Source organism: Xiphophorus hellerii, chromosome 4 (assembly GCF_003331165.1).
Source record: "Xiphophorus hellerii strain 12219 chromosome 4, Xiphophorus_hellerii-4.1, whole genome shotgun sequence".
NCBI lineage: Eukaryota > Metazoa > Chordata > Actinopteri > Cyprinodontiformes > Poeciliidae > Xiphophorus > Xiphophorus hellerii.
Genome location: NC_045675.1, coordinates 34678502 through 34704342, shown reverse-complemented (window position 1 = coordinate 34704342; position 25841 = coordinate 34678502). Strand labels below are relative to the sequence as shown.

General features: G+C 40.7%; 1 protein-coding gene across 3 annotated transcripts in view; it reads right to left on the bottom strand.

Moving 5' to 3' along the window:
• celf1 (cugbp, Elav-like family member 1) overlaps positions 1–25841 on the bottom strand; it is a 90426-nt gene that overhangs the window by 47565 nt on the left and 17020 nt on the right. For 2 of the 3 annotated variants that reach the window (XM_032560526.1, XM_032560527.1), the window contains exons 3-4: positions 11797–11845; positions 1270–1404 (exon numbers count right to left, since the gene is read on the bottom strand). In XM_032560526.1, the coding sequence (XP_032416417.1) occupies positions 1270–1404; positions 11797–11845 (184 nt within the window). The remainder of the gene's footprint in view (positions 1–1269; positions 1405–11796; positions 11846–25841) is intronic. The other variant, XM_032560529.1, reaches the window with a different exon arrangement.

The following is a 25841-nucleotide window of genomic DNA, read 5'->3' as shown; positions in this document are numbered from 1 at the left end:
GTGCAGAAGCTCTTCTCTCTTGGACTGAGTTCCACACTGGGGAACTGCATTCTGAACTTCCTGAAGCAACAGACCTCAGAGTGTCAGGATCCTCAACACCGTCTCCTCCTCCATCACCCTCAGCACTGGCTCGCCGCAGGGCTGCGTGCTGAGCCTCCTCCTCTTCACTCTGCTGACATATGACTGCTCGGCAAGGCACCTCAGCTGTCTTATAGTGAAGTTTGCTAATGACAGCAGTAGTGGGACACATCATGAACAGTGATGAGTCCATATGCAGAGAGGAGGTGGAACACCTGATGCAGAGAAAACAACCTCTACATCAATGTGAAGAAGACCAAGAAGATGGTGGTAGATTTCAGAAGGGACAAGTATCCTCATCAGCCCTTGTACGTTGAAGGAGCAGCTGTGGAGGTGGTCTCCAGCTCCAGGTATCTGGGTGTGCATATATTCAGTGACCTCATCTGGAGTACCAACACCTCAGGAAGGCCCACCAGCTTCTCTACTTCCTCAGGAAGCTGCGGAGAGCTGGACTTCGGAACTCGTCCTGAGGAGCTTTTATCGCTGTGTGGTGGAGAGCATCCCATGTGGCACTGCTCCCCACAGTCTTATGGGGAGCAGTCCAACTTAAAACAGCCTTGAATAATGTAATGTTTCAAATGCAAAGTTCATTAATGCTTTGTAGACATCTTGCTGGAATATTATAGAATCATTTACATGAAGAAAGTCAAGATTGACAGCAAATAATATCATATCCACACATTACGCAATTTTTTTAAAGTCCATTCTGTTCCAGTGTATAAGGGAGAATATTAAGGAGACGATTAGAATGGTCTCATTACTATCACAGTTAAGACTAACAACAAATGACAGGGTAAACTAATAATACACAATTACATAAATTTTTAAAGTTTGTTAATTAATGCCTGTTATGACCTATTTACGACAGATGATGATTCTTGGTTAATATCAAGTTGTCATAACAAAGTTATTTTGTTATGACAACTTGATCAACAGTGTCAACTTTGTGTTAAAAGTGTTATTTACTAAATGACACTTAATGACAATAGTCATGAATATTCATGAAGACTTCTTCATGTTTATGTCAATGTCGTGTCAGACTTAATCACAATCCTTCAAATAAAGTGTTGCCAAACACTCCAGGTATGATTTTGAAGGAATAACATTAACATTATTACAAGATGTAAAGCTCTCTCATATATATAAACATAATACTGTCCCTTTAAATAGCAAGGCATAAGTATTTCTTACCACGGCTGAGTCCATTAGGCCCTCGAAGTATCCGACATTCTTCTATCTGGCCATATGGAGAGAACATCAGTCGGATGTCGTTTTCATTGCACTTCTTGGAGATCATTCCAATAAAAAGTTTTCTGTCCTCTACTGCTGAATATAAGCATAAAAGATTATCTAAAAAGCGACACACTAAATGTAGTATGAAAATTCAAGAAAAGAAATTGTACTAATGTAAGAAAACACAAATTAGTGGATTAAACAACTTTTTAAAAGACCTAGGTAAATATAAATTAGAGGTGACCATAAGGCATGCATAAACATAGCAAAGTAAGGAAGTAAGCTTTTATTGACTTGTACTTCATTGCAGCAAAGGTATTGGCAGTTGGCACTAATGCCCTTTTTTCACTGGCTCTGATGGACCCTGCTCCACTCTACTCGGCCTGCATCACAAGCGTTTCCACTTGCATTTTTCCAGGCCCGTCCCTGCTTTTTCGGTCCCTTCACTTGCATGGGTGACGCAAGCTTAGTTCCTGTTCATTGATTGGCCATTGGCAAGGTCAGACGTAGCAGCAAAGAGAGAAGAAGAACAAAGGGCGCAGAATTTCAAACTCGCTGCAATACAGAAGTGATGGAGTGAGTTTGAAACTCACTGAAGCTACAAGCAAGCAGTGAACAATGGTTTTTCTATGCATTGGATTTCAATATTTAGCAGCAGGTTAATGGAGCAATGATGAATGAGTTGTTTATGTTGATGTAGTGGAGAGAATAGAAAGCTTCTGTTGGCCGCTTCAGTGCTCTGACTCATGCTAACACCTCTACCATCTAGAGAGCGGCGTCACATTCTGGTGAGCAATGTGTGGATATATCTGTCCAGTTTTTACTGTATTTTTTGGCTGCCTACATACAGTCATGAAAGACATTTGAAACATGAAGTTTGTTGCATTTTGATTGTTACCATTAATTTGTTTTTATATGTTTTATCTTCATGTGAATCTTGATTGTCATTTTCCTTTTGTTGAACTGGAGTTTCCCCCGTTATGAGATAATAAAATATTTCCACTATATGATATTTATTCTTCTAAAAGGCGAAATATCAGTTCTCTAATTAAACAGTTATGAACTACTGTATTTATTGTATAGAACATAAAAATGAACAATAAACTTGAAGAAAACAAGTGTCATTTTATCCATGGCTTTATGTCTTTACAGGTATAAATAATTTCCTTTTGTCTTAATTTACACGAGTTACTTATAATTATCTATGCCTCAATGATTAAAAAAAATTTTTGTATACACAGTAATGGCATAGTTACTTTGAAAAGTAACTTTAATCGGATTACTGATTAAAAAAGTAACTTGGATTACTGATTATTTGATTTGGAAAGTAACTAAGTTACATTAAAAGTAACTTTTTTAGTTACTTTCAGCAGCTGCTAACAACAGCATTGTGCACCACCTGTGAAATTTACATTGATCTTTGCCAATACTTAATTGCAAATTATTTTATAATGGTAACATCAACAATGTGTCTCCACTTATATGGTTGAACTGAAGGGGAGATTGTTTAATGGTTACAACAGTACAAAAAAACTTTAGTAATTTGTGCGTGTTTTTGTGTGTTAAAGTATTGTCTGGAAACTATAAATAGGATTCTATTTATAGTTAGAGTCCCAGAGTCCAGGTTCTGCATCACAGCAGACTGTTCCAGTCATGTGTTGTCTCCAGTGCTACCAGTGTCTGAGTTCTTTGCCTCATTGTTCACCTGTTCTGCCTGGACTTCTGTACAGGCTTCCCTCTCCCCAGCTATTTGGGTCAGCTCCTCCTGGTTGATCCCAAGGGGCTCCCAAGCCCACCGAGAAACATAGCCCCTCCATCGTGTCCTGGGTGTTCCCCAGGGCCTCTTCCCCATGGCAGGTGCCTGGAACACCTCAACAGGGAGGCATCCAGGAGGCATCCTAACCAGATGCCCGAGCCACCTCAACTGGCTCCTCTCAACGTGAACATGATCCACTCAGACTCAATGTTCCCCACCTCCCCCGGAACATGATCAAAGGTCTCCCGGAAATGGGAGTTAAAGCTTCGTCTCACAGGAAACTCTGTCAGACGTTCCTAGCAGACCCTCACAATACGTTTGGGCCTGCCAGGTCTGACCAGCATCCTCCCCCACCACAGGAGCCAACTCATCACTAGGTAGTGGTCCATGAACAGTTCTGCACCTCTCTTCACCCGAGTGTCCAAGACGTGTGGCCGCAGATCCGATGAAACTGCGGCCTAGGTTGTCCTGGTGAAAAGTGCACATATAGACACCCTTATGCTTGAGCATGGTGTTTGTTATGGACAATCCATGACGAGCACAGAAGTCCAGCATCAGAACACCACTCGAGTTCAGATGAAGAAAACCGTCCTCCCAACCATGCCCCTCCAGGTCTCACAGTCTTTGCCCATGTGAGCATTGAAGCCCCCCAGCAGGACAAGGGAGTCTACAGGAGGGGCACTCTCCAGTACCAGTACAAGACCAAGCATTCCTTCTGTTAAATTGTATATTTAACTCTCTAGGTACCTGTTGATACAGATACCAATTAAACAAGTTGGTCCTTATATTCCACACAGTAAGTTTTGTAGACAATTTTTAAATTTTATTTAGAACAAGCTGGCTGTTCTTCTCTGCCTGTTTTAACAAATCACATATGGAGCAGTACATACTGGTTAGTCTTCAAATGCTTTTGAAGATGCACTTTTCGCTAGAATTTAGATCCCGAAATCTGCTTTGATGGGGACCAGAATTATTTACCTGATGGTGGCTTGGGCTTCTGGTGCATTTAATAAGCCTGCAGTACAGTACATAGAGAAAACCAAAAGAGAATGCACAATCAAATTGTGCTGTTCTACTTATGGTAGCTTAAATAGAGGAGAAGCCAGTTGACTCTGTTGAGGAAGGAAAGAAATCAAAGTGCAGATGTCCTTTAGACAGCAACAAGTGCTATGCACTGCACAATAAATGCGCACACAGCTCTACTGTTAAGCTCCAATTCATCACACATCTCAAATGACAAGCGGCAAATATATGATGTAAACCTAACGCCGTAAGAAGTTAACTAACAATATGTTGGACCCTCCCCGATTCTCGTCTTGACAGTTTAGCTAAGTACAGAGAGCAGTGTGCTGGTTTCATATCCAGACTAATAACGCAGATCTGACCACTTAGTACACTAACAGTTTCAACTTTATGTGCAGAGAACATTGCGGATCGCAAGGCTTTGAAGCGTCTAGCACAGCTGATCTGCTTCTGCTGGATTTTTCGCCCGCAGAGAGGAGTGAGTGCGGGTAGTGTTGTAGTCAAGACCACCTACCCCAAGACAAGACCAAGACTTTTAGGGTCCGAGACCAAGTCAAGACCAAGATCTGAAAGATTCACACACCCATAAAAATATCTAGATTATGGTTGAAACTATTCCTCGAGTGATTCGAGTACCTCGATTATTAAAATTCCTTGAGGAAAATTTATCTGCCTCGAAGCTTCGTTGCATTATATTTTAAATTATATTTTATTATTTAGTGCACCGTGTTCCAGCCGGGTTACTACTTGTGTTCCGCGGAGCTCTGTCTTCCGCCTCTGAGTTGTTGCATTGGATTTCTTATGATTTATGCAGCGCAATTCTATTACTGACAATTAGACAGACATCTCCTGCCACTCAAAGAAAACCACTGTGCATGTCTTGTAGCGCTGCGAGCGAGTGAAAAGTGGGGAGCGGGTGGTGGGAGTAACAAAAACACAGAATTGGTAAGTCACGTTATTGCTTGGATTTTAATCGGTGCATTTTGCATCCATCGAAAACAAACATGTTAACAAATAAACGGGACAGTATGCTGTAAATTTAGAAATTTGTAAATTTGTAAAAATGCTGTAAATTTGTCAATTTTAATTTCTTCTCATATATTTATTATTGTTTTTCTTCTTTGTGTATTAGGGTGGCTTTCCACGATTCCAGATGCTGTATAGGAATGACCTGGTGCTGTTACATGTCAGTTATTGGGGTGAGCCAATCAGATATCGGGGGGCGTGGGGGGGCGGCAGTGCCCCCCGAGATCCCTTTCTGGCTCTGCCTCTGTATCTCCATAGAGAAGAGTTGAGGTAAACAAAAGAAAAATAAATCCTGCTGTGCTCTCAATGAACAGGGTTATCTTTTTTATATTCACTCTACACATTATTGTACACACTGTAGTTTGCATGGTTTCAAAGTCCTAATACAATCCTCCCAAAAATGTGAGGAGCTTTAGACAGAGTGAAAATGACTTTATATTATGTTATACTCTATATGTATTTCATTGACCCTTGACAATGTAGACTACCAATGAAGGCATTCAAAAGTGAACACATACACTCATTGGCCACTTTATTAGGTACATCTGTCCAACTCATTAACGTGAATGTCAAATCAGCAAATGATATGGCAGCAACTCAATGCATTTAGTCATGTGGACATGGCCAAGACAGTCTGGTGCAGTTCAAACTGAGTGTTAGAATGGGGAAAAAAGGTGATTTAAGTGACTATGAACGTGGCATGAGACTTAGACTTAGACTAGACTTAGACTTGTACTTTATTGATCCTTTGGGAAGACTCCCTCAGGAAATTGAAGTTACCAGCAGCTCCCAGGCAAAACACAAAGTTGGTAGTTGGTGCCAGACAGGCTCGTCTGAGCATTTCAGAAACTGCTGATCTAATAGGATTTTTATGCACAACCATCTCTAGGGTTTACAGAGAATGGTCCGAAAAACAGAAAATATCCAGTGAGTGGCAGTTCTATGGGCACAAATGTCTTGTTGATCCCAGAGGTCAGAGGAGAATGGCTAGACTGGTTCAAGCTGATAGAAGAGCAACAGTAACTCAAATAACCACTTGTTACAACCGAGGTATGTAGAAGAGCATCTCTGAACGCACAACATGTCAAATCTTGAGGCGGATGGGTTACACCAGCAGAAAACCACACCGGTTGCCACTCCTGTTGTCGTGATCTGTGTTTACTGTGTTAATTTCGAGTTTTCTGTGTCTCTGTGTCTCCTTGTTGTCCTGTTCTCCCCTCGATTACTCCCAGGTGCTTCTCGTTCCCTAATTACCCCATGTGTATTTAGTGTCACCGTGTCTCTCCGTCTCTGTCGGGTCCTTGTCTTGCAGTCGTCTAATGTGCGTTTTGTCCTCCGTGTTATCCAGTCATTTTAACGGTTGCTACCGGCGTCGAGCCCTGGCTTCCGCTCGGCCGTGTTGCCCGTTGTTTGGACTGTGTTGCTGGACATTCCTCATTAAAAATCATTCATTTACTTCAACCTGGGTCTGCTGCGTCTGCCTCACCACTCACCACACCCCCACTTCATGACACCTGTCAGCTAAGAACAGGAAACCGAGACTACAATTCTCACTGAGTCACCAAAATTGGACAACAGAACTGTGATGGCCAAATCCATGGCCACACTCTGATGTCGGTAACTCTTTTTTTATGCACAGTTTATTTTTTCATATAAACACAACAACACTTTAGTTTCAATAAAAACATTTATTAGTTGATTTGAATGCATTTGTTCTATTTGTTAGCGCGCACATTTAGTTAGCATATGTATTTATATCAACTTAAAGTTAATTTTGTTTGCCTAAGACTAATTCTGCTTGTTTTCCTGCCGGTATTTACCTGCCTTGGAGTTGCTAGACAAAGGATGGGGGCCAGGGCTCAGCAGGCTCAAATGCTGATTGGACGGCACCACTAGTTCCTGCTGGCAGGGGAAATTTGTAGTTTCTTTGTTTAGATAAGTTTTGTATTTAAGTAAATAATAGTATTTAAAGTTTAATATTTTTGATTTTCAGTTTTGGGTCTTTACTTTAGCCACACTTAGCTGTACTGTTATTTGTTTTTGTGTTATTTGTAATTGTATTCTGTTTAGTTACCCCTATTGTGTCTTAATTGGTCTGATCAGCCAGTATATAAACCCCTGTGTGTCATTTCTTTGTTAGGTCAGTTATGTTTGTTTGTGCAGCCAGTTTGTTTACATTTTTTGCCTGAGTTCAGTTTTGTTTCTTTGACCTCTTTTATGAGCTCAGTTTATCTTTTGTTATTTATAATCTTTGGGTTAAAAATAAAAACCCTATTTTTCTAATATGTCCTGTGACTCCTCCTGTTTTTAACTTGGTCCATCACAAGAAGATTGGAAAAACATCACCTGAAATCGAGACCAGGAGTCTTGATTTTTGCTGTGACATTCAGATGGTACGGTCAGAATTTGGTGTCAACAAAATAATAGCATATATCCCTCCTGCCTTATATCAAGGCAGGATGGTGGTGCAATGGTGTGGTGGATATTTTCCTTTAAGACTTTGGGTCCATTAGTACCAACTGGGCATCGTGTCCACACCACAGCCTACCTGAGTATTGTTGCTGACCATGTCCATCCCTTTATGACCACAGTGAACCCATCTTTTGATGGCTACTTCCAGCAGGATATTGCGAAAATGTCATAAAGTGCAAATCATCTCAGACTGGTTTCTTGAACATGACAATGAGTTCTTTGTGCTCGAATGGCCTCCACAGTCACCAGCTCCAGTAGAGCACCTTTGGGATGTGGTAGAATGAGAGATTTGCATAATGGATGTGCAGCTGACAAATCTGCAGCAACTGCATGATGCTGTTATGTCAATATGGACTCTTTGAGGAATGTTTCCAGTACTTTGTTGAATCTATGCCATGAAGATTCAACATGGCATAGATTCTAAAGACAAAATGCAGTCCAACATGGTACTAGCAAGGTGTACCTAATAAAGTGGCCAGTGTACATTAGGAGGAGAGAAGATTGGTATGTAATGGAGGTCTGAAATGCAGAGAGACCAGAATTTGCGGAAATGTGTGAATTTTGTTCCATCCAGGCAAAATGCTGGCTCCAGGTGGCCAGGCTAGAGTAACATACCTACCAAGGAGCGTTTTAAAAAAATCCTGATTCATATGCTCACATTTGCCATTAGTTTGAAGGTAAAAAAAAAAACTGATGAGAGTCAGGATTTTGAGCCAAAGGCTAGACCTATAAGTGGTGGACTGTGATATGACTTACTTAAGTGACACAGATTTCTTTCATACAAGGGAGAAAATTACATTCCCACGCCATGCCCACATGCCCACTCCTGCCCGGTGCCTCTCACTAAGCACCGGGCAGGAGTGGGCATACTTGTTGCTTCCCGTCTGGGTGCCTGTACATTATGGTTCATCCTGGTGAATGAGAGGGTAGCCCAACTCCATCTACAAGTGGGGGAATTGATTCTGACTGTTGCTTGTGCTTATTCGAAAAACAGCAGTTCAGACTACCCACCATTTTTGGAGTCCTTGGGGGGGAGAGTCCCCAGGAGAGTGCCCCTCCTGGGGACTCCCTTGTTCTACTGAGAGACTTCAATGCTCACATGGACAATGACAGAGAGATCTGGAGGGATGTGGTTGGAATTAATCCTCCCCCCGATATGTACCCAAGAAGAGTTCTGTTTTTGGACTTTTGTGCTCTTCATGGATTGTGTTACAATGGACATCAAGTTCAAACATAAGGATGTCCATATATGCTTTTTCCACCAGTACATGCTAGACTGCAGATCAATGATCAACTTTGTTGTCTCATCTAATCTGCTGCTGCACATCTTGTACACTAGGGTGAAGAGAGGTGCAGAGCTGTCCATTGACCATTACCTGATGGTGACTTGAGTTCAATGGTGAAGGAGGATGCCAGTCAGACCTGGCAGGCTCAAACGTATTATTAGGGTCTGCTGGAAATGTCTGCCAGAATCTCCCATGAGATTGAGTCTGAGTGGACCATGTTACATGCCTCCATTGTTGAGGCAGGTTATTGGAGTTGTGGCCACAAGGTTGTTGGTACCTGTTGCAGCAGCAACCCCCGAACCCACTGGAGATCGGGCCTTTTTGTCCTGCGGGATCTCAGATGCAGCTTATGGGTACTGATAGTCCCAATACAAACAGCCAAGCAGCCAAGATGGTGAGGGGATCCGTTTTGGTGACCTCATGATCGCTTCTCTTTCTTGCAGATGAAGTGGTTCTACTAGTTTCATCAGGTCTTGATCTACAGCATCCACTGTACTGGTCTATTGTGGTGAGGAGAGAGCTGAGCTAAAAACTGAAGCTCTTGATTTACCAGTCATCTACGTTCCTACCCTCATCTATTTCCCTTTTTCTACTGGCTCTGTTGGAGAATTGAAAGGGGGCTATACTCTTAAATATATAGGTAAACAAATAACGCACGGAGACGTAATTCCTTGCTAGCCATGACGGGTTTGGGAGATTTATTACACTCCATCACAAATTCGTCTTACAGCTTCATCAGTACAAAAACTAAAAATCTCTCTGTATTCCTAACATCACCCTTTTTTATACAATCTCCTCTTTACTGATGCGAGTTAGAAAGTTTCGACCAATAGCAATACTGCCCTTGATTTACGTAAGGATTCTGGCAGCTGTTAGACTGAGTGTGTGTTGGACTTCCTTGGAAATATTCGGACCTCTTGACCTCAACATCTGCTCCATTTCAGAATTGCCGAATAAGCCAAATCATCACAAATTGTTCTTATCTGTCAAAACAGCATCCTTCCCAAATCACATTTGGTCCAACTTTTGTGCTTCGCATGCAAGGGAAGGGAGTGTGTCAGGTCAGTTTGACCCAAAGAGGTGCCAAGAATCCTTTCGCAAAAACAACTCCATAAATAGTATTTCCTCTCTTACAGCTCTACTTATGTTTATGTTGCTGATGGTTCTCCTCATTGTTCATCACGTCAGCCATGTTCTTCTTCTTCTTCTGTTCCCTGGGAAAAGTAATCAGATGTTATAGCTGAGAGCACATAAATGTAGATACATAACACAGAGTTACTAATGTGGATGTTACATACACGGAATTAATTATTTAAAACAGACACATTACTTTGTATGTAAATTATAAATAACTGGAATAGTCATGTGCATTAAAGACAAAATGTAATTACTTGTAAGTTTTAAACCCGTGCAGAGATACAGTCATGGATAAAATATCACTCTCATTTTCTTAAAGTTTATTTTTCATTTTTATGTCCTGTACAATAAATAGTTCATAACTGTTTAATGAGAGAATTGATATCTAGCCATTTTAGAAGGATAGAATATCTATATATGTTTTATTATCTCAAAACAGGGGAATCTCCGGAGCAACAACAGTACAATTGCAAACAATCGAAGCACGTAGATTCACGCAGCTAAAAGATAAAAAAACAACAAATGAAGAGCAACATGCTGTACAATATTCACAAAGTTAGAAACAATGCACTCCGATCCCAAGGAATGTGCAACTGAGTAGAAATGCGCATGTTGTGTTTGAGCAATAAGAATACAGCAGACTTTGTGTTTCAAATGTCTTCCATGACTATACGTAGGCAACTATAAAATATATTAAAAACCAGATAGATATACCTACACACTGCTCACCTTGCTAGAGAGCAGCAGTGGCGTTAGCTGCATCTGAGTCGGGGAGCACCATGGGACTGTGTCCGGCTCCGAAGTGGCTAACCGAGGCCTCCTCGGTTTTCTCTGCTACGTTAACAAAACGACTCATTCCTCATTGCTCCATCTAGCTGCTGCTGAATATTGAAATCCAATGCAAAGAAACGCCACCATCTCATTGTTCCACCGCTTACTTGTAGCTTCCATCTCTTCCGTGTTGCAGGAAATTTGTTTTTCTTCTCTCTTTGCTGCTACGGCTGACTATGCCAACGGCCAATCAATGACCAGGAGCAAAGCTTGCGTCACCCACACTAGGGCACTAACCCTAAAGCAGGGTTAGTACTGTAGAACCTAACCCTGCTTTAGCCCTACTAACTAAAGCAGGGTTAGTAGGGCCTAACCTCTCCCTTAGAGATAACCTCAGTCATTCGGTAGGGACTCAGAGTAAAACCACTGTTCCACCATGTCAAGAGGAGCCAGTAGATGTTGCTCTGCTTCTAGTTAGGATGCTTCCTGGATGCTTTCCTGGCACCTCCTACCAGGAGGAAACACAGAGGAGGACACGCTGGATGGACTATGTTTCTCAGCTGCCCTGGGAATGCCTTGGGATTTCCAGAGAGGGGCTGTCCCAAGTGATTGTCTGGGCCTCCCTGTTTAGGCTGCCACCCAGGCAACCCAACTCCAGATGAGCAGAAGAAAATGGATAGATGGATGGAGATAGACCTAGTTTATGGCTTGGGCAACTGGGAAATTCAGTTTTCATGCTTCACCAATGCAGATCAAACTTCCCGAAAATTGCAAAACAGCTGAAACCCTAAAAAAAAAACTTGTTTGGAGTTGGCTTTGATCAATAATAACAGAAACATTGATTAATGTATTTGATGTATATTTGGTAGTGATTATTTTTGATTATGACATTTGATGAAATGTAATGTTTGTTGCTTATTTCATAATTGGTTACTGTATGTTTTTATCAAATTAAACACTTTAAGCTGCCTTGTTGATGAAAGGCGCTATATAAATAAAGTTGACATGACTCACCGTTGCTTTTTTCACTGTCTGCTGGCTTCATCTGGATTGGGTGATGCATCTAAAACAGTGAGAAATTACAAACTGCTCATTACAGTGATTTGCAAGTTTATCTTCTTCAGTGCTTTTTCTAGATATCCAAAGTCTAATATTTTCTAACTGTATTAATGGGACTCTTATTTTTGAAATACGCAATTACTGAAACCGAATTTACCACTACAAGTTGGGGACATTGACTGTGTTTTTAGCTGCCAGTGTATTTATTGTGATGAAGCTAAAATAGACTAAAAACTCACATCACCAGACATACAAGTGGATTTATTCAAATCGACATAGTGTCAGAGTAGCTTGCAAACCCAGGTACAATGCTGAAAGGATAGTATGTATTGTCTGAAAGAAAGAAGATGGAGGCTTTTGGTGTTCCAATTTCATGGATGGAGCATGCATGCAGAGCTAATATTTAAGGGACTGTTCGAACACAAAACCAATGAACAGAAATAAAGTTAGATAAAGGCAGAGACATAAGCAACACCTGGACCATGTCGGCGAACAAATCTAAGTTGCTCAAAACCTATTATGATGGCTTCACAGCATACCTCATGCCTAAAGCTAACTCAATCTTCACCAGATACAAGTTCCACCAGAAGATGCAGAGTAATGGTGAGTCATTTGAACAGTTTGTCACTGAGCTCAAACTCTTAGGTAGTAGTCCCTTACTTGCACGTGCACCCATTCACCTTTTTGTCCTTCAAATGTGTGTTCAACCTCCAACATGTGTGTCCCAAATTCTCTACATCTGGCCTCACCCCTCCTATTTCCACCCTTCTGCTAAGTCCGCATCCAGGCGAACCTCTGCGAAGTTTCTTACCCATAATTCATTGTTGCATGTGTTGTTTTGAGTTAAAAGGCGGAATTATGTCAATATGTTGTTGGGGTTTTTTTTTCATCTTCATTGAAAATTCAAATAGAAAAGAATGACGAGGCACACATTAGTAACTAAAAAGTTTGATGTGATAAACTGAGTAGAAAATAAGAAGAAATAATAAAGAATAGTCAAACTAACTGTAAGGAAAGTAAAACAAAATGCATTTAAAACATGCCTTGCATTTTTAACGTCTTAAGCTATTTACTTATTTATGATGTTGCATCGTCACAAATTATTTAGCTCTCCCCTAAATAAAATTTATTCACTTTAAAAACTGAGGTGATTTTTAGATAGTATTTGTGAATAAAAACTTAGGCAGAGGATTAATCGTTAATGTCATTGTTTAACTCTTCATCCCCTGTTAGAAGACGATATTTTATTATATTAAAACTTAAAGATAGAATAGATTTTTTGTAGAATATACAGTTTTTAAAATCTTTCTAAAAACATTAATAAAGTTGCAATTGAAAAAAATGGTGTACTGTCTCAAAACCTCAGTCACAAAACCCACATAAATTAATATTTATTTTTAACTTCTTTTGCAGAAGGTCATTACAGGAAGAGCTTCATACATTATTGTAAAATTAATATCTTAATATTTTGTGGGAGTGGAAAAGAAGGACATTTGGTTCTTATCTTCCTTACAGATATCATCATGATTTTTAAATAAATGTTTTCTTCTCAGGCTACAGAGGAAGAAAATTGATGTCATAGTGTTCTTTATGATTTCTTGTAACATTTTTGGTGCATAAAATCACAACCATTCAGTTTCTTTTAAGAAGCACATTTTAGTTCCACTAGTCCAGTGGTTCCCAGAGTGTGGGGCACGCCTCCTAGGGGGGTCGCCGTGCCATTGCGGAGGGGGGGATAAGGGGAGGATGCGGTATGGATGAATGACAAAAAAAAACAGTTACACAAAAGTGTTTCACTGTAAAGATGGTTTGTAGTTTGTTTTGTTGCAACCTGAAGTGTGAAATAAACTTCAGTGGAGTTTAAAAACAAAATTGTCATATCCACTGAGCTGAGTGCTGTGAGTGTGTGTGTTTCCTACCTTTTCTCCTGCAGGGTGTGTCAGGCAGGTGTAGCCAGCTGCAGCTCATCAACATATCAGGAGGAGCGATTAAATAGGAGCTGGATTCTGGTGGCAAATGCTAGATGGTTCTATCGTACCTAATGGTCACCTGAGCTACCTAGTAGTAGATATTACCGAGTCCCAGTCATTCTTCTAACTTCGTACCTGTCCGTTTTTTTCCCCCAGAGTCCTCGTTCCTGGCGTGATTCGAGCCTTCACTGTTTTTTTCCCCCCCCCGGAGGCGTTCCATCAACTGCGTGCTGATAGCAGCTTTCTGTTTCTGCCTGGCTCCTTCCGATCTGCCCACCATCACTTCCTGATCCCCCACTGATCCATCTGCCCTGGACCTCCACTCATCAGCTCACCTGCCTGGCCACCCTCCAACGGTCCCTCGCTCCCTAAGCCTGAAGACAGCATTCGGAGAGTCCTCGTTGCTACTCACCTGCTGGTAGCCGATCTCTGCCTCAGTGGATATACCCCCTAACACTCAGGATCACCTCATCTCCACCAACAATAAGATCTGCCTCCTTTCTGTTGCACATAGATCTCCCATCTAGTCAACTTGTCAGTAACTCACCTTTTCCCACCAGAGTGAATCGCCGACCGGTCCTCACCTCTTGTCGTCAGTTCACCTGTCCGTCCCAGCTGCTATTAAGTAAACTTTGGACTTACCATAGACTATGTTTGCATTTGTAATTGTCCTGCACCAGAGTCAGGTGAACCAAACATGACAAAAATATGTGTCTAGGTTTATGTCTGGTTGAACGATGTGTGTGCCCTGTTTTGTTTTTTTCTTTTTTGGGGGGGCTTTTATTGTAATCCAGAGTGGGGCCCAGAAAATCTTTGGGAATCACTGCACTAGTCTTTTAATTTTTCACAATGAAGCATCAAACCTTTTTTTCTATTTTTTTATATGTACTGTTTGTCCTTTACTTGATCTTTGTTAGCAGATTAGCTCCACTTTATACCAAACTAACTTTTCGTCACAAAAGAGATGCTTTTCTTTTAGTAACAGCTGAATGTTAGTCATGTCTCTAATTAGTCAAATTGCAGTGGGAATTACCTTTAAGAATGTTAAATTCAAAGTTGGTACATTTTAATAAGTGGTTTTTTGTCATCTTGGAAATTAGGGCAAGTTCAAAGCAAGCTGTGTCTGTTGCAAAAATAAGAAGACAGTTTTCAAATATAAAGTATTGAAATAATTTTTGTTTCACTCTACTGAGCATGTGTGATTAAATACCTTTACTCTACATTTAAAAATAGATATTTTTTGTTGTAGTTGTACTTTTTAGCAGCTTCTTTTGCAGAAGGTCATTACAGGAAGACCTTCTGCAAAAGGTCTTCCTGGTGGAACAGTGACCAGTTCCACCATTATAGATGTCAAAGTTATGGCACAGGGGTGTACTGTTCCAATTGTCAAAATTTTGCATGCTTGTGATCTGCACCCTCGAGCACTTATGTGCACTTCGACTGGGTCCACTTCGAAGAAAAGGGTATATTATCTCAAAACTGAGTAGTATTGGGACAGAGCCAAAGAATGTGGTTATACCAATAGTGACAAAATGGTATGGGGCTGCATTGTTTTAGCCACAAACTTACCAAAGGTATGAGAAAAGTTACTGTACCAAAGCCAAGAGCTAACGCAAGACAAAGCTATTGGCATAGCCCGCTCCCACAAGTTAGTGCAGCTGCTGCTAAAAGCCAAGGCTAACAATAACCAGGAAGTACATGCAGTGACCAAAAGAACTGGAAGAAAAGGTTTCAATCAAACTAAAGGACAAAATGAAAACCAAAAATTACCCAGCAAATGTATGATGTTTGTTGAGGTACACACACCAAAAAAACAGAATTTCTTGCGAAAGGGAAACTGTCATGGTTTTTGCCCACCTGCAGAATATTCCCAGGAGGCAGTAGGAAAAAAATAATAAAGTTTACTGAACAATCAATGAATAATAAATGTGGATCTTTGTTGGGAAGTCTGGAAGCGGGAACACTGGAAACACAGCGAGCAACAGAGTCACTGATGATGAATGTGTTATTACTGGAGCTCTTACTGATGAAGATGTGTCCGCCTCATTGGGTTCCAGGGCTTGAATCCTTGTGTGGGGATTAATCGAGAGTTGTGTAAAGCAGAGGATGCTTACAGCGGTCAAATGGCAGATGCTGGATGGTAATGGCATTGAAGGACGGACGGATTACACAGCACTAACTTGGAGGAACAGTAGCAACATTTTGAGTCATGGGGAATGAACCAGTCTTGCAAATGTGAGGAGAAACCAAGACAGCACAAGCAGTGGAATTCAGAACACCATTGGAAAAACCTTTAAATCAGATTATAAAGGTAAGTCACAAAAGACCAAAAAACCTCAGCTCACAGAGAGTTACAAGCACTGGGAAGCACAGAGTTATCACCAGGTATGGCTAACACTCTGGCACTGGATGACTGGCAACTGACTTCTCTTAAGCTCTGGATGAAGCAGTAGATGATTTGCGGGTGCATGTAATTAGTTCACCTATGGTAGATAATTTGTGTTTATGGGAGTCGATCAAAGCTTGAAAAAATGTGCTTTTAAGAGCTGAAACATTCCAGCCAGAAACTGCAGCTTTTATTCTGAAATCAAAGGCAAATTCAGAAAAGGATTTTTGACCCTGTTTTAGTGTCCAGAGATTTCTTGACAGGGTAGTATAATCAGATTCCTGACTGAACATTTGTTTAAAATTTAACTAGAAATTCTTAAAGTACAACCAAAGTCAATATGAATTGGACTTTAGCCCACTCCAAAGCTTTGCCTGTCAGCAAAGCAATTATATAGGAGATCTTAGAACCACAATGGGGGAAACACTGAGGGGAATTATTAAAGGTTAGAGACCATTGCAGCAGGAAACCCCGCAACAACCTATGTCACCTGCATATTTATCTGAAGACGATAAGTGGACAGGAGGTGGAGAGAACCGGAGGAACAGGAGTGGGAAGCAGAGCTTTAGATGGAGCAGGTCTAGTCCGTGTGATTCAATGAGAGTGCACTGGTCAAAGAGAGCCCTCCCAAGAGTGTCTTCTCAGGAGTGCCTTCCCGAGTGAGTGTTCTGTCATGGTTTTCGGTATACCTGTTGCCCACATGCAGAATACTACCTGGAATCAGTAGGAAAAGATTGATACATTTTCTTGAACAATTAAGGAATAATGAATGTTCACCTTTGTCCGGGAGCCTGGTGGTGGGTGGAAGTGGGGGCACTGCAAATACTGGAAGTAGATGCGAGTAACAGTCACTGATGGAGACGAAGATGAGTCTGCATGGGAGGAAGTGATTGGCTTCCAGGTTTTGAGTGCTTGTGTGGGGATTAATCTGGAGTTGTGTAAAGATGGGAGCGGAGGATCATTGGCGTGGTCAGGTCGGAGTTGCTGGATGGTAATGGCACTGGAGGGCAGACAGGTTATGCTGCACTGACTTGGAGGAAAAGGAGCGAGATGCTGCCAGTCATGGGGAATGAACCAGAAATCTTCACAGAGTCTTGCGAATGCGATGAGATACCAAAGCAGCACAGGGAGTGGAATCCAAAATGTTATTATAAAAATAGCATTTAAAGCAGGGGTCACCAACACAGTGCCCGTGGGCACCAGGTCGCCCCCTAAGGACCACTTGAGTCACTCACAGACTTGTTCTAAAAATAGCCCAACTCACTACTGAGCTGTGTCTAAAATTTCATTTTATTCAGTTTGAGCTTAATCTAGCTCAAAAGTCAGTATTGTGCGAGCCAATAAGTGGTTGTGGAGAGTACGCTAGTGGGCATTGGTAAGGTGATCGGTGAATGCAGTTTCTTACCCCCGCAAAAATGGCAGAAAAAATGAAAGAAAACTTATTCACACAACGAATGGGAGGAGGAGTTTTTACTTACGACTGTGAAAGAAACCTGCTGTGTCTTATTTGCGACGGCGAAGCGGCACAATGTGAAGAAACACTTCGCTACGTGTCATAAAACAATGCTAACTACCCACATTACGGACAGAAAAAGCCCGTGAGCTAAGGGCAGCTTTGGGTAAGCAACAGTCTTTTTTCACAAAACCGACTAAAAAGTCACAAAAAGTAATGAAAGTCTCGTTTAGAGCTACACATTTTCTGATAAAGAAGAAGGCATTTTCAGACTGAGAAGTTGTCAAAGAAGCAATGATTATAATTGTTAACACTGTACTATAGGATGAGAAAAATGAAACCGATCTGATCTCCATTCTCTCTGACGTCCAACTGGGGGCATCTACGATGGCTAGACGAGTGTCAGTTATGTCTCGTAAATGTCCGGTGCTTTTGCATCCGTGGACAGCAGCAGTTCAGCACAGCTGCTGATTTTTATCCAGATGTTCTTTGAAAATTTCTCCACAGGAGAGTAACTCCTGACATTATTCCCCTTAAAGACAACCAAGAGGGGAGCTAACATTTATAAAATGATGGAGTTTTTTGTACAGAGAAAGGTACAAATGGAAAAGCTGGTAGCATTGACTACAGACGGGGCACCTGCTATGATGGGCCGACATACAGGTTTCATTGCTCACTGTCAAGGTGAACCAGACTTTCCAAAATGTCTGCATTATCAGTGTGTCATTCACCAGCTGGCATTATGTGCAAAGGTGATCGGCTTTGAGCATGTGATGACTCCCATTGTAAAAATCATGAAGAGCATCTGATAAAAAGCAAAAAAGCACTGGATTTTCAAGGTGCTAATGGAGTGAGATGAATATGGTGGTTTGCTGCTACACACTGAAATCAAATGGCTCAACAGGGGACGAGTTTTACTTCATTTCTGCCACTTTTAGGTGAAATCAAAGAGTTCATGTGGTCCCGAGGTGAAGATGTCTCACTGCTAGACGACACAGAGTGGACATTTGACCTTGGATTTCTGACGGACATTATTGGACATTATTATTGAGCTCAGTTGAGCTCCAAGGCAAAAATAAAACCATTGTTGATATAAGTGCTTTAACTTCATTTAAGGCATAGATGAACATTTTTAAGTGTCATTTACAGAGAAAAAAGGTGGTGCACTTTCCCTCTGCAGTCGGTGCTGAAAGACAGTGCTTCTGCATCAGACATTTGAAAGACTAGTTGCAGGAAGGTACTGTGAAGTCACAAACAGACTTGTGCAGGAGTTTGAGAATAGGTTTTGTGGCCTTGATCAGCTTGAGCCATGTGTGTCATTTATTTCCAATCCCTTCATGAATGTGAACCAGGCCCGGCGGCATGGGCAGGCATTGGGTGGCATTGCCCGTCCACGGAGTCAGCTGTGCCCCCCTTCGACTGGAAGCTGTTTGTTGTTTTTACCTCAGAGTGGCCAACTCTCTGATATTCCTATATCGATTTGATACATTAGTGGCTTCCATACTTCCCATATCTGTGCCTTCTGTCAGTTTTTTCAGCATTTAAAACTGTTTAATCCGTTGTTAACAAGTCGTAACATGTTTTTCCGAGCCAAATTTAAACACAACATGAGCGCTAAGATGCTCGTGCTGGGTTTACACCTGTGCCGCAGCGAATGAGACCTGCTGCTGCTGTGCAGAGCTACTCGGGTTTGTATTAGAATCATGGCAGCAAACCAGCAAAACGCCAAGAACTTTGCACAGTTTTTCCCTCCAAACTAACCAACTGAGTTGAGTAATGCTGTTCAATACACATAATGTTAGCTAAAAATGACTAGCTAATACCAATACAGCACCTTAAGCTTGTTAACAAGCAGCCTGTAAGTTACTGATGTTATTTATTTTTCAAAAGTCAGTAACGTTTTTGGAAAAAAGGTACTTATATGAGTAGTTTTACTGCACTGTACCTTTATCTTTTACTTGAGTAATATTATTGCTATGTATTCATTTTGCCTCCCCCAGTCCCCCAAAAAATAAATAAAGATAAGCCAATGCCCCCCCTGTTGAACTAGTCTGGAGCAGGGGCTGATGTGAACACAGCATGCTTTGCTAAGCAACTTAGTGCAATGTTCAGTTTGGATGCTGGACAGGTGGAGATTGATTCAACCCCCTGGCTCCATCTGGTGGATGGAAGTAGGAACTGAGCAAACCCATACAAAGAACCCAAACCCCAGACAGAAACAGAAACAGTGTGTATTGTGCAGAAAATAAAACCACTATGAAAAGGTAAGCAGGTCCAGACCTCTTACTTCATTTAAAACTGACAGGTGCACACTATAAGAGAAACTCAGGAATAGTTACCCCCAAAGCTGTTTGTAGATGCCGTCACTGTGGCAGAAGAAGAGGATGCAGACAGCATATGTGCAAAAATAAGTCTGGGAACAGAAGATGTGAAACTATCATTCAAGTTATACACAAGAGCACAGACAACTGTGATACCCACAAAAGACTTTAAAAACTCATGCCAAAAATGACTGCAGAAAGATAAGCATAAGCTGTATGAATATGAAGGACATCTACTTGTCCTCCATGGAGGACATGTACCCGTGTCAGCAGACATAAAGACAAAACAACAAAGAGGTACCACCAGCACATGCTCGCATGTAAGGTTGCAAGGGTAAGTTCTGTCGTCTTGGTTACCAATAAAAATAACCGAAGCATCTACATTGGTGACTGGGTCCCTCCTTCATGCAAAGTATGAGGCAAGAACCTGAATAGAGTGGCGATGAGGATGGGATGACTTGATTGTACGACTATCAATAGAAGAAACACAAAAAGTAGATCCCAGAAATTGTAGTTCATAAGGAAGAGGCTAACAAGATGTGTGAAGCAGACAGGACTATCCGTAACCATGGCAACCTTCCAAACTGGTGTGATAGGAGAACACAAAAAGGGATAAAGAAGATTTTGGCTCTTACATGGAAAGATTGAAAATGTGGTACTCATTGACATTGTGATGAGTACCACTCACTCATGTAAAACATTGAGTGATCACTAAAAACCAAAACCCACCTTAATTGGAGAGAGATAGTGTTTTCAAACAAGGGACATCAATGGCAGACTATATTTTGGCTTTAAAACAACTCTCACTGCATTGTAAATTTGGCACACAGCATAATGAGGTGACCACGACCTGAAGATTGGGGATGTGAAAAGAGACTTTTGTCCAAAAATGATCTGGCATTTCACTGTCAAGGTGAACCAGACTGCAGTAGTGATGGAAACTGCCTCAAAAACACAGGAATTTTATGGAAAGTTCCTGTGTGTAAACAGTGCATTGGAAGAAAATAGAAAATCAATAGAGAAATAAATCAGCAATCAATTAATGTGCAGAAGAGTTTTCATACTGTTTAAGAAGGCAAATCCAGTATCCTATGCCCTCAGAGAACCAAAAAGAGCTAGACAGACTAGAAGCCATGGGCCTCGTATCCTAAACAGAGTGGAGTGAGTGGGCTTCACCCATCACTGTCGTTTGAAAAGCAGACAAATCCATTAGGATACTGTAAGAGCGGAAATACTCGTTATGGAGTTGTTTTTTACTGAGGAAATCTGGCGCCATAGAAGGTCAAATTGACCTGGCTCCCGTCTTCCCCTTACGTGCGAAGCCGAAGTGAGACGGAAAGAATGTCTGGGAAATAAACTGTTGGATAGATAAGAATAATAATTGGCTTGTTTTGCACTTTTGAAATGGAGCAGATGTTGGAGGTCAACAGGTCTGAATATTCCCAAAGAAACTCCAATACACACTCATTTGAAAGCTGATAGAATTCTTACCTAAGGGCACACGTCAAACACGGGCAGTAATGCTATTGGTCAAAACTTACCAACTTACACCAATGAAAATGAGATTCTATAAAACAGACTGACTCTAAAAATACAATGAGATTTTGGGGAGATTTTTGAGATTTGACTTTGTACTGTAAGATGACCTGTGGAACAGTGTAATAAATCTCCACCCGCCGTGGCCTGCAGTTAAAGGACTCGTCTCTGAGTATTATTTCTTATCTATAAATATAATTAAGAGTTTAAGACCTTTTCCGATCCTACAAATGGTGACCCCGATGTTTGATTTGAACAACAAAAAAGGACAAGAGGAACAGAAGGGTCTCGCTCCAGACCAACGCGGACAGGTAGCCGTCTGGGCCCAAAAATCTCAGAGGGGTAAGCTTTATATCTCTTTGTTTCTTAATTACAGAACGGTTGCCTGTCTGCTACGGTCTGAAGTGCTAAAAATGAGATGAAGTTCTTTGCTGCGTGTCACAGACGGGTTGTCATCTTTGCGCAATCATTGAGCTGCTAAAACTTCTGATGACTCATAGTTATCATCTAAATTTGAACTCTCAGCTCGGAAAAATAAGCACTTATCAGTCTGGTTCTCGCCCTGTTTGGCGATGGTAACACAGGAATTTTTTTTTCCATCTATAAGTTACCTTATAGATGGAAAGGTAACTTTCCATCGAACTACCCAAATCTGGGTAGTTCCGAACAAACACCTTCATTGAACTGACTATAAATATATAGCACGATTTGTTTAATGTGGCGACAGGCCATGAACTTTAACTTTAACATTAAACCAGCTGAATCCACAAAGAGAGATTGCGATCTCTATAAGCAGGTCAGGAGGTGATTCCAAACTTCCCCGGGTGAAAGCAAGGAACCTCTCCAACAGATTTCTTGGTGTGGCCTGAGATATATGAATAAAGGAAAAAGCAGAGATTGCGATCTCTTAAGTTGTTGAAAAAGAAGAAAAAGAAGTAGCGCAGAGATTGAGATCTCTATATAGTTGATGTTAGGCGCTAAGAATAAAGTTTAAAGGTCAATGGACCATGTAATCCGACCTGGCGGGCCGTGATCCAAATCCTTAATTTCTGCTGATTAGAGAAGAAATCTTTCAGTTAAAAATAAGGGGCCTGAAACGAGTCTGAGACAAGCTCTGAGAAGTCTCAAAGTTTAGGAAATTGAGTTTTTTTAAAGAATATTTATGTGAATTAAACTGCAGTGTGTGTTTCTTTAATTTCTTTGTCTGAGATCTCTGGAAGAGGAGTTGGAGTTAATTTGTGCCTTGGTTGAATAATTGTGGTCCTAACATAAGAATATTCTATAGTGTGCACACATTAAAATTGACCAATGGCTAGTTAAATCAGTAGCCAACTAAATTTATATTTTTATAAATATAATAGTCAATAAGTTATATATATATTAGAATCCCTGGGGAGGAGATTTCACAGAAAGTGGAGAAAAGAGCAATATTAGGAAGAAAGATAAATGGAATGAATGTGCTGAGACGAATGCTGAATAACTGGGAATGAACGTGTATGTGTCTGCTGTGTAAGTATTCAAACGGCATGCTCTGTATATACTGTAAACTTTGAAATGTGCATGTTTTGGCTTATTAAATGACTGATTGCTTTCGAAGTGACGTTGAAGCGTGACTCTCTGCTTAAGAGTTAAAATTTGGTCTTTAATTTTGTCTGCAATTGTTCTATACCAGGGGTGTCCAAACTTTTTGCAAAGCGGGCCAGATTTGATAAAGTGAAGATGCCCGGGGGCCAATAGTTTGTTCGGACATTTTTTAACTACAAAAGTTTCATGCAAATACACACTGTTATAAAACAATTTTCATTGTCACAATTATCTCAATTTTTCAAATGACAAAATAACCAAATAATAATAATAAGGCAGATGAGAACAACTCTAAAAACCCAAATTCTGCCTTTCATTCATATCTGGAGAGTCAGATAACATTGAACAAACTGTATGAAATACCTTAAATTTACATGAGTTTAAAAATATCTTTGCCTCAAGAACATTTTAAACAGGAGTTATAAGTAATGCAAAGTTGTCTGTTATTAAATCTTAAAACAAGTGAATTTTGCTCTTGTCATTTACAATATCTTTCAGAAAGTAATAGTTTGTGTCACATCTACAGGTTCATAACATCAACAGTAATAACCAAATCTCACTCAAGAGTTTAATAAAAAATAAGTGCCATAAATCCAGGTGCATAAATGTTCTTTTGGCTCTTCACTATTGATAGTGACAGATGTTACCGTTCAAAATACTCAATTTCATGTCCTCAACTCTCTGTGCCACACTGTTACGTGCCAGGCAAACATTCGCAAATTCTTGCTTCTTCTCAGGGCAAATGTTCTCCACCATTTTCATAACACAGTCTTTGATAAATGACTGTAAAAGGTTCAGTAAAAGGTTTGCCATGTTTAGCTATTAACATGGCCACTTCGTAGCTTGCTTTGGTGGTATTTTCTTTTGACTCACAGGCCCGCGTGAAGAATCGCTGTTGTGATGCCAGTGCAGCTTGGAGCTGCGTCAGTTTTTCAGCACGGTCACTCCCTGTTAGCTTGTTGTACGTAGCATGTTAGGTAGTGTCTCTTTACGTTGAAATCCTTAAACAAGGCAACCGTCTCATTACAAATTAGACAAATTACAAATTAGATTTTCACTGAAAATCAAGGCAATTGAAAATCAATTGTCAAGAGAGCAGCGGCTCTCACTGTCAACTTGTTTTCTTTGCAGTGGCAGAAATGAGCGGAGAGGGGTTCGCTGCAGGAAGGCAGACTGATAGTATTAAAGTGGTGCTGCCACCATTTGGTGAAAGGAGGAATTACAATTTCAAGTTTTATGATTTATTTATTCTGTTTGACAGTGCAGGCGGGCTATAAATAATACATTATAAGACTGAAGCTGCGGGCCATATGAAATCTGACCGCGGGCCGTGATTGGCCCTCGGGCCGGACTTTGGACATGCCTGTTCTATACTGTTCGTAATTTGTGTAATAAAGATAGGAAAATATAGCCATATCTGCTGCCTTGATTCAGAAACATAAAGTGCACTGGAAAGGAAAAGAAAATAGCACACGAACATTCCCTCCCACCCTTTCTACCCCGCTCTCCCTGCTCTGTCTCTCTCTCTCTCTCTCCACCTACCCCTCCCTGCCGGTCTTGCCTCCCTTCCGCCCTTTCTGTCTTTCTGTTTCTCCCTCTCTTGTTTCAACACACGTCACAGGTCCGGATATTTCGTGATCTGAGATGGGTACGCCCAGTTGTAGTTCATAGCAGTAAGACAGCCCACTTCCTATTACGTCAACAACCAGCCCCCACCTTTGGGGCATCTCGGACTGCAGCGTGAGCAGTGAGGTTCTTTCCTTTTTTTCTTCTCTCTTCTATTTGTTCTAATACAGAAGAAGTTTAAAGCATAGGCCTTAAATCAACTCAAATAATACAGACTTTAATACAAATAATCATTGTTTCTGTGACACTGAACTATGTTGAACATCTTTAAATGTATATTTTACTGTAAATAGAGTTGAATAACTGCATGAAACTTGCTAAAGTGCTATATCTATTGAAGAATACATAATATATTTAGCAATATTTAGCAACAATAAACAAACAATACTACAAGGAACAAATACAGCAAGCACAAATAACTAAAATAATCAATTTATTTTTAACTAACTTCAAAAATAAAAGCTGAATAATAAGAAAACTGCAACTGACAGAAAAACTTAAACTGAATTTCAAAAAGTGAAACAACTGCTTAAACACACAAGATGAGTAACATACCGACTGTGATCGTTGGTTCAAAAAATCCAGAATATGCTACTCAAATTCCTAAAATTTCCAAGAAATGGCAGAAGCGAACAAAAGGACTTCCATCACCGTGACCGGAAAATGGGAGCTTTGACTTATCCCTTTGCGAACAAATGGAAACGAGAATCACTGACTACAAAGCAAAAAATAAGGTAAGAAAAGACAAGCTAAAAGAGAATTAGAATTTAACATTTTACAACTATTCAAGGAAGAAGGTGAAAAATACAGGAAGAACTTAAGCAGCAGCTCATTGAGTTCAAAAATAATTATGAAAAACCCAAAGATGACGAAATGAATCCTGTAGGGTTGTATCCAGCCCTGAAAGGAGTCCTGAACATTACAGGTGATTTTGGATACAGGACTGATGACCAACTAATGAATTCTAGACAAAGTAATGTTGAATCACCTCAAAATAAAGAGCCGGAAGCTCAATCAGATACATCATCTACAGTGCATGCAGCACTGCCAACAGTAGTTCAAACACCAGTTCCACCCAGAGGTGCACCACAGACGAGCTCAAGCTCACCGGAAGATGAAGGTCC